General features: G+C 42.8%; 1 protein-coding gene across 6 annotated transcripts in view; it reads left to right on the top strand.

Moving 5' to 3' along the window:
- Positions 1–16,645, top strand: part of LOC104019340 (interleukin-1 receptor type 1) — a 37,406-nt gene that overhangs the window by 53 nt on the left and 20,708 nt on the right. The window contains exons 1-5 of one of the 6 annotated variants that reach the window (XM_087756879.1): positions 7,965–8,035; positions 9,451–9,532; positions 12,207–12,290; positions 13,588–13,654; positions 15,346–15,577. In XM_087756879.1, the coding sequence (XP_087613005.1) occupies positions 12,288–12,290; positions 13,588–13,654; positions 15,346–15,577 (302 nt within the window). In that variant the 5' untranslated portion in view covers positions 7,965–8,035; positions 9,451–9,532; positions 12,207–12,287. Of the gene's footprint in view, positions 1–7,964; positions 8,036–8,116; positions 8,508–8,536; positions 8,887–9,450; positions 9,533–9,690; positions 11,457–12,206; positions 12,291–13,056; positions 13,655–15,345; positions 15,578–16,645 lie in introns of those variants that run through there. The other 5 variants (XM_087756883.1, XM_087756880.1, XM_087756881.1 and 2 more) reach the window with 5 other exon arrangements.

Consider the following 16,645-nt stretch of genomic DNA (forward strand, 5'->3'; position numbering starts at 1 on the left):
GAGCATATACTTGCTTCAGTAGTTGGAATTCTGCAATAACTTTTAATATACATATATTTGCTTTCCTCTTGTAATATACATATACTTGCTTTCATAGTGGTAATTTTGTAGTGACTTGTAGCATATATTTATAGGTATAGTTATACTTACACTTCTATTTATTTGTTTTTACTAACAGTAGTTTTGTAGTAATTTGTAACAAAGAAACTCTCAGAAACCCCAACCTCTGTGTCCTTGTGTACTGCAGAATCCTAAGAATCCCACGGTCACCATCTTTACACACCCGTGGGTCAGGTAACCCCCACAGGCTGTGACCGTGACCGCTACAGTGCCCATCTCTGTGTTACTCACATGCAATCTAGACAAAAGACAGAGGACAAAAAGAGCACATGGAAATCCAGAGAACGAGAGCATTTGAATTCAAAGAATTTCAAAATGAACTTCATTTATTTTGGAACATAGCAGCTTACTGTGCCATCTGCAGCTGTATTTACTGTGGTTGGAGAGCTGGTTTTGATTACCAAAATCCAGGCAAAATATTATCCGTAGCCCAATAACTCAATGAACACAGCACCAGTATTGTACCGTAACTTTCATATCACAGGGCAGTTGCTAACATAGTTAAGCAAGGACCAAGGGAACAGAGGTGACTAGCTGGGCAAAAGGATACACACAATATTTTTTCTTCTGCTCCCATAACAAGACAGTCCTTGAGTGACTGTCAATAGGAAAAATGAAGACATTTTGATGAAATTCAGCAGAAAAGCTCTCTGTGGCTGCTGAAAATAGCAATATTGGGGGTTTTTCCTGTTCTTTTTTTTTTCTTTTTCTTGTTTTTTTCCCCTCCATCTCCAAAATGCTGATTTATAGCTGTGGTCCAGTTGTGTTTTATAGCAATAAAAGCACACAGAATAAATGTGTCCAAGGGAGAAAGCATAATGCTAGTGGGAGCTGGGATTGCTTAACACCACTGTCAGCATTTGCCAACTCATTTTTAAAGGTTCCACTGACAGAAAACCAGCTCGTGAACTACTTCTGTATTCCACATTATTGTTTGCTTTCTTTTGGCTGAGAACGCCAGCTCTTCAGGCAATGGAAAATTTCAGCAAAGAATGAAAAAAGCTCCTGCAGATACTTTTGGAAGCAACAAGAAATCATTAGTTCAAAATGTAATCCAGCTCATGGGGGAAACTGTCTTCCTTCTCTTCTGTAACATGATCCAATAACAGGAATTATCATAAAATAAATAATAAATTTAAAATGCATAAAAGGTATTAGAGATGCTGCAGGCTGTTCAGGCAGGTGTGAGGACTGGGTTCATCTTCTCCAGTGTAGGCATCCACAGTATAGGTAGATTTCTATGGCTGAGGGAATTTTGAAGTGGACAGATGGGAGCAGGTCAGAGGACTGCTCCCTGTGCCTCTCGTTGACCACAGATGGATCATCTGCTGAGATGAACTCTGTCCTAAGTGCTCAAGTCAGGCTTTGCGAAAGCCTGAGAGACCTGGAAGCTGAAAGTCCTGAAGAGCTTGCCCTGAAAGGAGAGTTATAAGGATGAATGTGACATGTATGGCTGGGGAATGGGAAGAGGGAAAATCTCAGAAGTGGAGTGTGGCAGGGGGACACTCTGACACCTTGGCAGCAAGAAAGCTGGAGACTGTTTTAGTTTCTGCTGAGGGCTGTAAGGCAAAGATAGGATTTAGGAGAAGCTGTTGTGCTGTAATGAGTTGGTCTCCTTGGGGTAAGACAAGAGAGAATTGCAAGGTTACTCTTACAAAGTCTGAGCTAATGTTTGTGTTTGAAGAACATGTGGAAGGACAAGGAAAGAAGCAAAACCATCTGGGTAGTGTTATGTGTTATGAATGCTGCTGATCACTAAAAGCCTACTGAGAAAATAGGTGTGTCCTGATCAGTGTGCTACAATGAATGACAGGGATGCCACAGGGAGGGCTCTGTCATAGGTAAGCTTTTGTTTATATGTGGGAACAGCAATGAAAACCTGCCTCATAGGCTTTAAATCTGTCCATTTTTAAGGTGGGTCAATCTTAATTAGAGCTACTATGCCAGCACTGAGCAAAAGCTATGGCATGAGACAGCCATAGCAGTCTTCTATGTAAAGTGTTTTTGTTCATTTCCCTCCATGTGTACTGCTAATGAGATGACTGAAATCCAGTTTCTACTTCTTATTTCTCATCTGACTCTTCCTATTGTCCTTCCTCTTTGCCTCTGTCTCCTCTTTTTGCAGCCTAGGTTTATGGTAGGGTGGGTACACAGCGGTTGCAAAGAAAAATCGCTGTGTCAAGAACTGTATTTTGGACTTTACGACGTGTACAAAAGAATAGTGGATAGGAATTATTAACAGAGAAATAAAAATCTAGTAATAAGCATACCTTATGAGCCATTTTCCCCAGGCAGCCTGAGAGTATAAAATTTTTGAGTGAGGGAGCATGTTGTAATTCCAGCTATGTTCACCACTCCAGATTACTTGGGCTTTTCCTAAGACTTCCTTGCAAATAGGCTAGCATCAGATCCCTATTCAGTTTGTGCACAGAGCTTCTGATGACTAATCAATTAAAAACTACTAACAATGGCAGTACTGCTTATTTGTTATGACATTTTGGCAAAAACAAGGCGAGAAAGCAGGAAAATCAAAACTTCTGCAAGAACTCAGTGACAATGCCGCACAGGACCCCTAAACATGCATACAGCAGACAAAAAATCGACGGCTTGGCAAAATATTAATCAAAGTATTCTGCCTTATCTCTGGAAGCATTTGCGGCAGCACTTAGCACAGTGATTCATGTTCAGCCAGTCAGAGCTCAGCCCTATGAGAGACAGTAAATTACTCTCCAAAGGCAAAGGCTTCATGCTCCAGTCATGGGAAATCAATTGCTGTAGATAATTAATAATCTTATTTTATCCTGAGCATTATCTTCCACACATCTGCTACTTTGATTTTCTTGCTTTTTTGCTGCAAGGAATGTCATAGCTCAGGCAAAAGTAGCTCTGTATTTTGTTTCCTATATCTCATGCTGTTCTGAGCTTTTACAGGTGGTAGGAGAAAGCAGCAGTACAGTCATTTCTACGTGCTTCTAAGGCAACTAATCCTTCCTTCTAATCTAGGGTGAAATCACCAATATACCCTAGTGTGTCCTGAGATAGAGGTTTATTTTTCAAAGTTCAATCCACTGCAAGTTACTGCTTCTAAAGAATCTTTCTTTTTCAGTCACCATATTTCAGGATCTGCTGTAATTGTGTGCATCCTTTTTGTGCCCTCCTAGCAATTTAAAGAAGAATATTCTTGTATGGGTTTCCTCAGGCCACTTTGTTACTTCAGCTTACTTGGTCATGTAATTTTAGTGGTATTCTAGCAAGGCACTGGATAATCTGATTATAGACATGCAGCCACTGTACAGTTTGTCCAGATTTTATTGTGTGCTGTCCCTTTCTGGCTGGGTGAGAAGGCTAAATCTAGAATTCCTTTGCTCACCGTTCCAGGTTCCTTTTCAGCATGCTGCCCTTTATTGTACAACATTTAAGAATAATTTCTGAGCGCAAATTGCAAAAGTAGAAGTTAGAGAGCTGCTCTGTGATAACAACGGACAGATCGTAGTCATTACAGACGAGGACATTTTAAACTCACACTGGATATATATGAGGGATAAACCGCTGCATCCATCTTACAGACCTCACTGCAAATTTCTTACAGCCATTTCAGTTGCACTTCTGCTGACTCCAAGAGCTCTAACCCACAAAACCGGATAAGATCTTGAGGTGGCTGTGTGTCAGGCAGAGATATCAAGTTGTGAAACTTGATTTTCATTTCAATGACTCAACTACTGGCTAGTGAAGCCGTCACTTGCCTTGGCTCTGATGAGTATTGTTAGTGCCAACATACGGTCTCCACCTCAAGGAAGTCCTGAGGACACCAATAATACCTTGAAGCCATTTCGGGATCTGCCTTGAGAACTGCTTCAGTTCAAACCAGAACTATTCAGGTAATGTCGGTAATACAAGCACGGCTGATTTACTTAAGTAGTAATGTGGTAAAGCCAAAACAGCGGAGGTTTGGACCTGCTTAGTCACACTGGAAATGAACGAGGCTATAGGGCTTCTGTGTGCTGAAGGGAAAAAGGAAAAATCCCCAGCAACTCTCAGCATTGCTCTCAGGAGGCATGGAAAAGAGTCACAGAAAAGAGAAGTATCTTGTAAAAGAAATCCACAGTGATTCTGGACGGACAGGTGCTCCTAGCATCCATGCCTGGTTAAGTGTTGCAGTGGCAGTCACATAACTGCAGAGCCCTCCTCCACTTAACCTGCAATTGCACATGGAAGCATGTAGAACTGATGAAAGACCTCCGAGCTTTTTTAAAAAGAAAAATTAAACATCTGTGTTTATTTTAAATGAGATTCCAATTGCAAAAGCTGTCTTTTGAGACAACTGGTATGTTCAGGTTTTTCACTTACTTAAAATGTCAATTTGAGATCAGTTGCTCTGTCCAGTATAAATTTGCTTTAAGTGCATATGGATATACCTGATCAAATATGAACTCTCTCTCTATTATGTGGAAATGCCGGACAGTGTGACTGAACAAGCCTCAATACATAAAAACACGTTTCAGGTTACTGCCATGTGTACAAAATAGGTCTGACATGCCTTTGAAGGAGTAACACTAAAAGCACTATTATGAGTGCAATGTGATGTCTGTGTCCTTATGTTTCTCTTGCTGCCTCGTCCTCTCCAAGAAGGGAGAGCTTGTATAAGAGGGCATTAAGGAAGGGGATCTAGTAGGGTATATAGCTACTCAGTTTAGATTTGGACTTTGGACATGGCTGACCAGAAAATCAACCACCCCCAGATTTAAGATTTCTGGAATGAGGATCTTGGTGGGCACAAGCTCTGTTGTTGTGCTAAAACAGGTGTGTTCACACCGTAGGAGACTCAGAACTGGTTTGTGTTTTCAAAGATCTATAGCTTTTGGTGCTGCAGCAAGCTGTAGCAAGATTTAACTCAGTATAAATAGGCTCTTTGGCATTTATTTTTATTTCTTGCTTGCTCTCCATGTTAATTGATACTAAACTACAAGTCCAAAGAGCCCTGTGGAGAACTTCAGTGGAATTACCAGACTGCCTTTGAGTTTACTAGCGTGACATAGTCATCACTTTCAATATCAGTGATTGATATCCCAGGAGCTGTACCTCTCAGGGCCGACGGGAACAATTTACTGTGTTGCTCTGAAGTTCACCCTGGCCAGTTACTCCAGGATACTGAAGGGCACAAACCTCTGTCTGGCTTATTGGTGCTGACTGATTTCTGAACAATGCGGTCTCGCTAGCAGCAATCTGGCATTGGCATTGCCTCAGAGGCCTGCGGTTGGAATCAATGACAGGCTTTTCCCAATTATGTGTGAACTCGGCACCTAGGTACACTCACACAGTTGACTGTGTAATTGAGGTAACAGGTTGGGTTGTAAAACTCACTTGGGAAAATGGTTCTACAGTGGAACAAGAACAGAAATTCGCAGAATTACTCCTCTCTAACTGGAGTCTTACTAGATGTTTCATGATCAGTTCATCCACAACACTCTTAGGAAACTCTAGGAAACATCCTCTGCTCTGAGAAAAATGCATACTTTGCTACTGAATCACAATTTGGCAGTGCTGACACTTACGCGCGTTCTTTTGGAAGTGTACTTTTGGTTCAGGGTGATTAGTTTCTCTAAAATGCGTGCCAGAGAGTGCTTTGGGTTTTTACTTTAAAAGTGTGGTCATGACAGATATGGGATATCAGAATTATGGAAATAGTGATGTGTGCCAGATTCTACAAATGACCATTTTATCTTCAACACTTCAACAAGTATTATGTACATCCAATATGTAAGTGTTACTCTTTCTTGAGACTGCTGGGTTTCTGGCGTGCTCCCTATGGTCTTGCTACATGGTGGAGAGCTTTGCTGGTCATTGCTGGCTACCGGGAGACACTTCATTCTCTGAACTCCCCTGTGTCACCAACTTTCAAACTTCGTGCAGCTTAATTGGAAGCATTGCTGTTATCCTTTGGATATTGTGGAACAAAGTATTGGGCAGATAAACACTTAGAGCACTCAAATATCTTTGTTCTTAAGATTGCTATGACCTATGAAGTTCCCCTACTTTAGCCAGTCACCTTAACACCACCCTTGACTCTATTAGCATTTAGCATCGCTAAAATAGACATGAGAGTTTGCATCGCACACACAGAAACAGGAATAGAAATGTACCCATCCAGCTCATAAAGGGGCTTCTCCCCCTTTATATTATCGGATAAGCTGGTAAATGTTTCACAGCTTTCCTCTCTGAGAGCTCCGTGGAGCAATCCAGCTCTTCATCCTGATATTGTCAACACGGAAGAAGCCCAGCATGAGAATCCTTTCTTTCCTCTAATTAGTGTTAATGAAACCAAGAGGGAAGCAAACTAGCCCTTCTACCCAAAAAAGCCTGAGCTTCCCACTTGGGAAACAGTAATGGTTCCATGAGTCTGGAACAGAGGATCTCCTCTATTGTTTAGAAAGTTAAAACATGCCTTCCCACATCTTCCCAAAGCCTTAACAAGTCCCTTCACATTGGTTTGGGAATTGTTCAAACCCCAGGGTGAAGCTTCTTACGTTCCATTTTTATAATTCTTATTAAAATGTACATTTACTTCAACTGGAATGTAAATGAAGTTAATGCACGTGGATCTTGAATAAAAGCAGAGATGGGGATAAGAAATCACTCTGAGTACCCTACAGTCATGTCTCTGAGGAGTGACTAAAAGTAAGCTTATGGGAACCAAAATGAAGTAGGTGAAGGCAAATTCAAGGAGGAGAAGACACTGAACTGAAAACTATGGGCAAGGAAACAATTCCAGAGAAATTTCTCCCTGTCTGGAAAAATTTGCATTTCTATGTTTGAACATGTTTCATTTCACCATCAAACTAAACAATGAGAACTGTATAGAATTACTACCCAAACCCTGAAGGAAGAAACTACTGTTTGAACTGAAAAAGTGATACCCTGGCAGAGTAGAAGGGACAGCTGACCGAATCAGATAAAAACTAAACACTTACATGACGGAAAGCGAACAAAGCTCTGCTCCCAATAGAGACATTAAGCGACTTCAGGTGACGGAATATGGGAATGGTGGCACCAGGCACTCACATGTCTGTTCTGGTAAATACCAGACAGAAGAGAGGGTCCCTGTATTCACGTCGTGAGTGGGGTGCCGGATTTGCCAAGGACTGGTTTCACTTGGGCCACACAGGTCCCCAGGGCACACGCAGTTACGTCCTCCGCGTCCCGGACGCACCACGGCGCAGGGGTAGGACCTGGTTATTTGAAGACATGAAACACCTCTGCTCCCACCGAACTGCCAAACGGGCCTTAGCCCCTCACGGCGGCAAAGCCGGCACGCTGAGCTGGCCGCAGGGCCCTCACGCTTCGCAAGATCAGCCGGGTCAGGGCTTGCCATGAAGGGCAGCCTGAGGGAAAACTGGCGTCCACACCGCGCTGAAGTCAGCTCGGCCGCCCCAGGATCACAGCCTGAAGGGGAACTACACCCAGGCGCGGCGGCTCGAGGAAGCGGGTTGATGCCAGAGAGGCCAGGGTTAGCTCAAACGGCGGGGAGATGCCCCAACGGAGGCCACCATGAGGGCCAGCTCGCCTGTGCCAGGCGCTCGCACGCCCTCGGGGGTCGGCGGGGCTGGCCGGCCCGCCGGGCCCCCCACAGCCGCTCAGCCCACCCTGAAGCAGCCGCCCGAGCCCCCACCGCCGCCGGGGCGGCTCGGGCCCAGCCCGCGCCCCAGGCCAGCCCCCAGCACAGCCCCGCCGGCGGGCAGCGGGCCGGCCCCCGGGCGGTGCAGGCGGCGGGGCGGGCCGGCGGCGGCCGCTGGGAGGGGCGAGGCGCCGGCCGCGGCCGTGGCTCGCCGGGCGAGGCGGGGCCTGCTGCCCGCCCGCCCGCCCGCCCGCTATGTGGCGCGGGCCGGGGCGGCCGGCGGGGTCCCGAGAGCGGCCGGAGGTAAGGACGGGCGGCGGGCGGCTTCCAGCGCTGCCGGCGTGACGGGGAGGGCGGCAGCGGCAGCAGCAGCGGGGTGCCCGGCTGCGGCGGGGGCCGGGCGGCGGCTGGGCTCTTCCTTCCCCGCGTGTCTCCCGCCGCGCCGTGGCCCGGTTGCCTCCTGTTCGGCGGCGTGGGGAGCGGGCGGTGGCGTGTCCGGGTCGGCGGGTTGCGGCGCAGGCGGGGCTCAGCTCCTCGGCGGGCAGGCTGCAGCGCTGGCGGTTTGCAAAAAACCAGACCCTGGGTTTCTGGTAATTTCAGACGTGTGTTTGAGGCCGTTTGTTTCGATGCGGGCTGTGTTTGCACAGTCCCGCTACCCCTGCGTGTGGCTGCTGGTTTTCTAGCTTTTACGGCACCGAAGAGCTTCCTTGGAAGTCATTTTTTGTTTTGCATTTGTGTCTTCTTTCTCGTTGTGTATCGCGTTCTACAAACCCAGGTAGGACGTGCGGTATAAAAATGAAGACTGTAGGCGCGCCAGACGCTAGCACGTTTTTTTTGAAGTACTTGTAACAGGAAGCAGGATAAAGCTTGGCATAAATCATCTTGACCCGGTGAAACACTACAGAAACTGTTTATTGCACAACCGTGATCAAACAGGGGCTCTTTTTTTAACTCTCCATGTGACGACAAGAGCAAGGCTTGGGTGAAAGAGGTGCCTGCCGAAATATCAGCATCAAACCCAGCGAGGAGCTGCCCTGACGGCCTCGGGCCTGTGCTGGGCACGACCGAGGCGGCGCTGGGCGGCAGCCTGCGGAGCCGCAGCTTGGTAGGAGCGAGCTGCCCGTTAGCAGCTACTGAGCTGAATCCAGGTTCAGGTTTGTTTCCAGCAGCAGCTGTTAAATTTGGAGAGTTTTCATCAGGGGCTCGAGCAAGATGCGGGATGTGTTTTGTTTTTCTTCTTCGTAAATTTAGCAGCTGCGTGCTTGTTTGACTTGGACCGTTTCTGTGTGCTTGGATTCTCAAAAAAACAGGTTGGAGTTACTATATGAACACGCTCGCCTTTCACATAGATTGCGAAAGTGGAGTGCTGTAAAAGCTGAGAAATTGGCATAAAACTCTTGCACAAAAATTGTTTTATAACACAGAATCCTTAATTCAGGTATTTTAAATTAAACCTTAAATGAGAAAAACCTATTACTTTTTTTTCGTGAACGATACTACTGATTTCCTCCCCGCCTCCCCAAGAGTAATACATTAATTTTTTAATACTTTGCATCACTGTGTTTTTGATACATACAGTTTTATCTGCATGAGCCCTTCTGAACCTTTTAAATGGTTCTTAACTGTGCTTTGAAAATGTTAGTGGAAAAGTAATAAATTACTTTGGGCTTGAGTAAGAACTATTCCACATTAAAGTCTGTATTACTTTATATTGACAGGTATTGGGAGTTGAAATGACATAGAAAAGTCTTCAAAGTGCTGACTGCGAAATGAGCTCCTTCCACTTGATGCTGAAAGGAGGTACTGTTTTCAATTGATTTGAATACTGATAAGATTGGTCCTTGAAAGGTGGTTTGCATGCTGTCATTGCCTCCAGTTTGAGGTGAGGTAGAAGTGGGTGGATAGGTAGCTCTTCACCGTACTACAGTCAACCGATGGTGGCCAGTTATGTAGAGCTACAGATATCTTCTTCTTTTTTTTTTTTTTTTTTTTCCTTTTTGCCCTCCTGCTGTGCTTTGGTGAACATTGAGGCAGTACCTGTAGCAAACACTTTGTTCAGATTCAGATTTAAAGTGGTTAATACTTTGTCTCAAAGTTGAACTGGAATTTAGCTTATAAAGGTTTAACTATTGCAGGCTTCTTTGTGAATATTCTTTGATTTCTGTGACTTCATTTTGATTGTAGCTTCAACAGAATGTCTTGGATAATGGGCTTTCCTTAAAGGTATGACTTTTCTGTAGTCCTGCAACTTGCAGGATTGTCTGGAAAGGCGGCGTTTAAGGACTAAAGTTTGTGGTCATCACTTCAGTGTCAGAATACCACAGGAGATAACCAGGTCCCCTTCTAGAGGGTGCTTGTGCATCATTTTGTGTCACTCAGCATTCGTGCATGCCCCTGTAAAATGATCAGCTGCATTTTGTTTATATATTGAGCATGTTAGACAGGAAAGTTGGGACCTCAGAAGAGGTAGACTGGAAACAAGGTATAGTCTGTTAGAAATTTTATCTTGCTTTGCTATCAAGGTTGAACCCTGGTAGGCAGCTAAACAACAAGGAACAAGGCGTGAGCTGTATGAATGAATTGTTGTGGGGGGTTGAATCTTTGGTCCTACTTTGGAGCAAGTGGCGATACACGGGTTTGGTTCTCCACACCCTTCTGCCCCCATTTCAGTTAAACTGTATTGAATTTTTACTTAGAAGGTTAATGCAGTTCTTTTGTATAGGCGTGCCACTAAATTGGGACACTTCACACCTCTGTGCTATTATGTTGTTTTCAGCGATTATAATGAGTTGCCTTTGAACCACAATTTCTGTGTTCCTCTGCATGGCTCAAAGGCTAAGAATCTGTTGGTTGCCTTTGCTGTAATGAGTCCCCCATAGACAGTGATCAATATTGAAAGCTGCTTAAATTAACAGCGACATGCTGATACACAGCTGAGGGGCTGAGATGCTTTCTGTGCTGCTGTCTTGAGCATTTTCTCATTGTGTTGGTCTTTGCAAGGATCTGTCATGTCCATGTATTTATAAATTATTTACAAGTAAAATCTTTTAAAAATTGGAGATAGAAAATTTGGAAAACAGAGATACAGCTATGTGTTTCGCACAGCTTCGTGAAGGACAAGTTTGCTAATTCTGCTGCATGCAGACTTGGGGACCCAATATGTCTCTAAACCTGTTCTTAATGGCATTTAAAGTTGGCAGTGTGCCAAGGCAAGTAAAAGGGCAAGTTCTGTGAAGACAGACATCCTGCAAAGAACAAAAAGTCAGTATCTTAAATTAGGTCCACATGTTTTCTAGTTCTGTTTTCAAGATAGTAATTTTAGAAATTTGAAGGAGTCGTAGTAAGTTGTATTTTAACTATGGGAAGGTAAATATTAGGAAAGTAACTTGGAAATCAAACCTTTTCTTTTTTAGTAGCTCGAACCACAAACATGGTTGGTTGGTGGTGTGGGGTTTTGTTTGTTTCTTGTTGGTGGTGGTTTTTTTCCTTATTTCTTAAAAGACTTCATGTACATTTTTCCTTTAAGCCCAGCAAGCTTTGAGCTGAAACAGTTTTCCAAACTAAGTATGTAGGCAGTGAACTTTTCATCAGTGAAATTTTTTTGTCAGTGAAATTGCCATTCTCTCTACATAAGCCAGATTTTTGAGCTTCTGTGGTTGTATCACAGAGGCATTTCATATTGCTGAGACTGGGATAGAAGACACTACAAGGCCGAAGTTGTTAGGTATGTGACCAAACATCTGCTTTATAAACAAAGTTTGCTGTTTCATATTTGTGGATTTTGGGTGGTGTTTTTCTGTATATTCTGCTTAAGAAAAAGTGTAAAAACCTTGTGTAGTCACTTGAAATTGTACTGACCAGAATAGAAATGGTCCATATACTGTGAGGTATTGCAACTACAAAAGCTAGAGGCTTCTTCCCTTCTTTCCAGAGTTTTTAAGCTTTACTGCTGCAATATTTGAAGGGGGTGTGTGTGTGTGAATTTTGAAAGAATAGGACTTTAAAAAAGTTGAGCTTTAGCATACAATATTAGAAAGACATGCACCCTTGGTACTGGAGACCAGTAATGAGTGCAAAATATAAAGCTTAACCTGTTGGGTTGCTTAGTTATTCTTATCTTGTCCTAAATTTAAGTATTCTTTGTTTCCTTTTAGCGGTTAGATCTGTCCTACGAAGTGGCTGCTTAGGTCTAGTTTTGTGGGTTGCTTGATGCCTGTGTGATGTTATCTTGTTTTTTACAGAAACTTCATTTTCCAAAGGTCTTTGCTAGAATTCTTGGTCAATCTTTACTGCAAGTTTTGTTGTTGCTCTCTTGTTTTAAGTCATCTCTAGTGTAGGCAGAAGGATGCTCTTGCTTTTACATTTAGGATGTCTGTAGAAAATTTGGTTTTGTATGTGTATGCTGCTGTCCAAGTGGTGTGTTTTGTAAAATCCTTTTTTCCCCTTCTCCCTTCCCCTTCTCCACTCTTTACAGGTAAACTGAAACTCCAAGAATGATGATCAGCTCATTGGCAAGTTACAGGAAAACCACATACAAGGCAACTAAATAAAGACTATGGTATGAGTACTTTGTCAAATTAACTGTCCAAAAGAAGTACGTACTTGGAGGCTGTTACATTAAAGTGTTGAACTCTGCTCTGTGTGTCCCTCCCGACTACCCCAACACTTCTGCGTATAAAATGTTTCAAAAGAAGGAGCTGGTGTGGATTATTTACCGCTAAAGTGAACTACATTGGATATAAAAGTAACTCAAGGCCATGTGTGTTTTTCGGGGAATGTCATCTCTTCTTCCAGCCATTTTTAGCTGAGTAGAAGACAAATATTAACTAGGACCTGTGCAATGAATGTTTTGTAATGGACTGCTATGTGGGAAACCAGATTGCTTTAGAGTGAGAGAGAGCAACATGCAAAATAAGTCAGGAACGGAGGAAAGGCAAGACAGCTAAATACAGACCTTAACCTACAAGGAGCTGTCAGAAGGGAAAGGGGTTAAGTGTTTGCCAGGTGGCTGACAGTAGAAGGCTTGGGAAGGGCTCTGGTGACATCTTGCCAAGAAAAAGCAGGTGCATCTGAGAGGGGAGCCGGACTTGGTTAAGATCTAGAGGTTTCATGGAAGCCGCTTGTGGGTAGTGAGGGCAGTGGGTGTCTGTTCAGTCACGTCTTTGATGGAGAAGGCTGCAAATAAGACCTGAGGTGTGAAGTGAAACTACAATTCTTGAACGCTTTGTTTTGTGTCTGACCACAGTAATTCATGTTAGCTGCGGTTTCGACATGTTTGACTTTAGACGCCAGTTTAAGTGCCAGATCACACTGGAGTTGCAGTGTGCTTGTCCTGCAAAGAGCTATGAGTTCATCTGCTCTTAAAAGCAGTGCTGCCTCAACTGTACAAGAACAGTTCAAAGAATGAAACCTCATACATCTCTGTGGTTGTATCTCTCATAAACATGGGGACAGAGGAGTAGCTTAATCAAGCTTGGTTTCTAAACTACGCAGTATATATGCTTATATCACTGTATGCTAGCATAATTTGTCTGTGCTAGAGGGTTGGGGTTTGTTTTTTTTTTTTTGGCTTAACTATGCTGGCAAAATAAAATTACACTTTATGCAAGAGTTATTCCAGTAGAAATTTGGAAAAATTCCAGTAGAAAGCTGAAAACTGAGCAGCCTTCTGTGGAGGCCAACAGTTGCTGTAGTTGAAATCTTCAAAGGCTGGGGCTAAATCACCAAACCCATTTTTTCCCTCCCCAAGATGACTAATGCTTCTCCTGATTTTTTTAAGGAGTAATGCAGGGTGCAGAGGACAGTACAGCTTGAACACTCTTACCACACTAATGGAAAAAAATTCTTCTTTGCAGCAAAAGATGACATCTACGGTTTTGCTCATTGGTTGTCTCATTCTACTGATACCTCTGTTCAGTGCTGGTAGGTTAAATACGTTGCTGAAATTACCATTTTAAAAAAGAAAACCTGTAAGCGATGAGTTGTGTGTATTTAGTAGAAAAGAGTTGCTGAGAGCAAACAGTGGATTTGGGGTTTGTTTTTGCTTCAGTGTATTGAAGATGCCGAATGCCTCTTCTTGGATTGAAGTTGCACTGGGGATGGAATGTACAAATTGACATAAATATTTTTAAATTTAGCCACATAAATTTAGGGTACTGAGGCTTTGATTAGCCTCTCCCCGACTGCTATGAAGAAAGTCCAAAGAGTGGCTTCCTTGACTTAGAGTTAGCTGTTGAGTGCCTTCTTTAAGGGATGTGCTGTAGCTCTAGTCCTGAAAGCAGTAGGGCTCAGTTTCCTTTATAATTAATTAGTAATATTTTTAATGGTAGATCTAATTTTTCAGTGAAGTTTAGGACTACATAAATTAATGATGCTTGCCTTGCTGCTCTTGGCATAAGCAGTCTAATATTAATGTTTCTGAATTAGTTTAAGCTCCATAGGGACCTACTTGGAAATCTTTGTTAGGTGATAGGAAGGTTGTGGGACTGGAAAGATTACTGAAGACTCTTTTATCTTGAAATTGAATACATTAGCTTTGTATTTATACAGTCATTCAGCAAGATTTGTAAAATCAGTTCAGTCAGATGTTTTGCAGTTTCATAGGAATTCAGTGTTGCACATGTAAGCAAAAGTTTGGAAGCTGTATAGCCAAATGGCCTGCTCTGTTTCTGCTAAACTGGTATTCTCCAAGTAGTTTTTGCTTGCAGATTTGGGTTCTTGATGACTTCTTGCAGTATCTGTCCTTCTTTCTCCGGTGTTTTTTTGGCTGATGTTTAAAAAACTGCTTGCTAGGCTGCATGATTATGTCTTGTCAACTTGTTACACAGCTATAATTATAAAAATTCTGTTTATGGTTGCCTTTTATGTGATGTTCAGAATAATGTTCATAATTTAAAGCGCCTTCTGGATAAAGATGACAGAAATTGCAAATGTAGTAAGGAAATAATATATGATAGTCAGGACTTCTTAATCTAGATACTGCGCCTCTCCAAATTTCCTTTGTAGTATGACATGTTGATTCACAGACTTCTTTGTCTGGATCTCATTCCGTACTGTCTTGTGCTTCAGGTCAAAAACTGTCTCCACCTTCCCCCCTCCCTTGCCCCCCTTTTTTTTTTTCCTAATTTGTTTTTGGCCCCACAGTCATAATGGCCAGAGTATGGTGAGGAGCTCTGCACTGCTACTGTTTGCGCCATGCTTTTCATAGATATAGCTACATTAAGAATCTGGTAATTCTGCAAAAGCATTAACATGCTCAGATAACAAGGACACGACAGGTGAGTTGTGCAGCTTGTGTTGTTTGGTGAATCCCATGTATCTTCTTATACCCTGGTTTGCACTGAGGCTATTGGATTTACACGTGCTTGTTGCTGACTGCCTTAATAGAGGGAAGTTGTGGCTTAAGCTTTGTAAAATGTGTGGTTTAGATCCTCAACCAGAAGGTGCTAAACAAACGAAAAATGGTAGCCTTGCAGTGTTTTAATAGTAAATTGTTACAGAAAGTTTATTTTCTAATTCTGTGTAACTTGGAATGGATATTAATACTTCTAAAACATAAAAGTATACAGATTAAAAGCATTGATGAGTGTTTTTCTTTTTTTTTTTTTTAATAGAAAAATGTGTTATTTGTGATTACTTTGTGCTTGTTGGAGAGCCTACAGCTATTAGCTGCCCAATAATTACATTGCCAGTGCTTCACTCTGATTACAATCTGACATGGTATAAAAATGGTAGCGCTACACCAGTAACCACAGAGAGAGATGCCAGGATCCATCAGCGAGAGGGCTTGCTTTGGTTTATTCCTGCAACGCTGGAAGATTCTGGACTTTATGAATGTGATGTAAGGTAAGGAAGGGAGGAGGGAAACAACTGGGTTGCTAATGCTTACAAGTGTGATGATATATTCGTGGAACTTGAGCGTACAGAATTTTTTGGTTTAGGTAGAAAGGTTAGATCAGTTAAAAGCACTGTTCTGACCATGCTTTTTGTTTCTGCGTGCTGCCTTTTTTTTCTTTCTTTTCACATGTAGCATTGCAAAAGTGGTTCATACAGAAGACTCCTTATATTAAGGCATGATAATACTAACAGTGGTCTGTGTGGGTTGTTTGTGTTTTGTTTGTTTTGGATGAAGTGTAAGGTCACAGGGGAAAGTCTTAACTGCTTCAGCTTTTCCTGTGTTGAAATTGCTGTTTGATACTGACAGATCAGAAGAACATTTTGGTTTCTTCATTGGACATGATTAAATGGAAGAAGGATCTAGGAGGAGCAAACTCTGCATGTTATGCAGTATCACCACATGCGGGCTTTCTGGAGAGCTTAGCGACTTTTTGGGAATCCTTTTAAAAATTTACAAATTAAAAGGCAGAAAACCATTCTTATGTTTTATTTTAAAAAGTTACCAAATGTTACTGGTCAAAAATGAGAATGCATGTGAAGAACAAAGCACTGTGCTAGACAGCTTTAGAGACAGAGAAAGTAATGCCTCCCCAGTACTGCTCAAAAGATCTGAGTGCACAGAGAAGAAGGAAAGAGGAATAGATTCTTTTCACCTCTTCGGTACTTTAAAGCTCTTGCCATATTTACAGCTCAGATTAGTGCACTGGACTTCACCACTTTGTGGTGCCACAATGTGACAAGGTGGTCAAATTGTATTTATAATGGCTGAAATTCACTGTGTGCTGAACAGGAAATTCATTTTGGGGAGGCACACAGAAATTGTTTTTTTTCTTCCTGGTCTTGCCACAGCACATTGAGAACAGCCAATGCAGGCTTTTTGGGTGACCCAAAATTTCATAGAATCATAGAATAGTTTGGGTTGGAAGGGACCTCTAAAGGTCATCTAGTCCAGCCCCCCTGCAGTGAGCAGGGACATCTTCAACTCAATCAGGTTGCTCAGAGCCCCATCCAACCTGA

This window comes from Nipponia nippon, unplaced genomic scaffold (assembly GCF_047370975.1).
Source record: "Nipponia nippon isolate SJK-2023a ecotype South Korea unplaced genomic scaffold, ASM4737097v1 scaffold_2, whole genome shotgun sequence".
NCBI lineage: Eukaryota > Metazoa > Chordata > Aves > Pelecaniformes > Threskiornithidae > Nipponia > Nipponia nippon.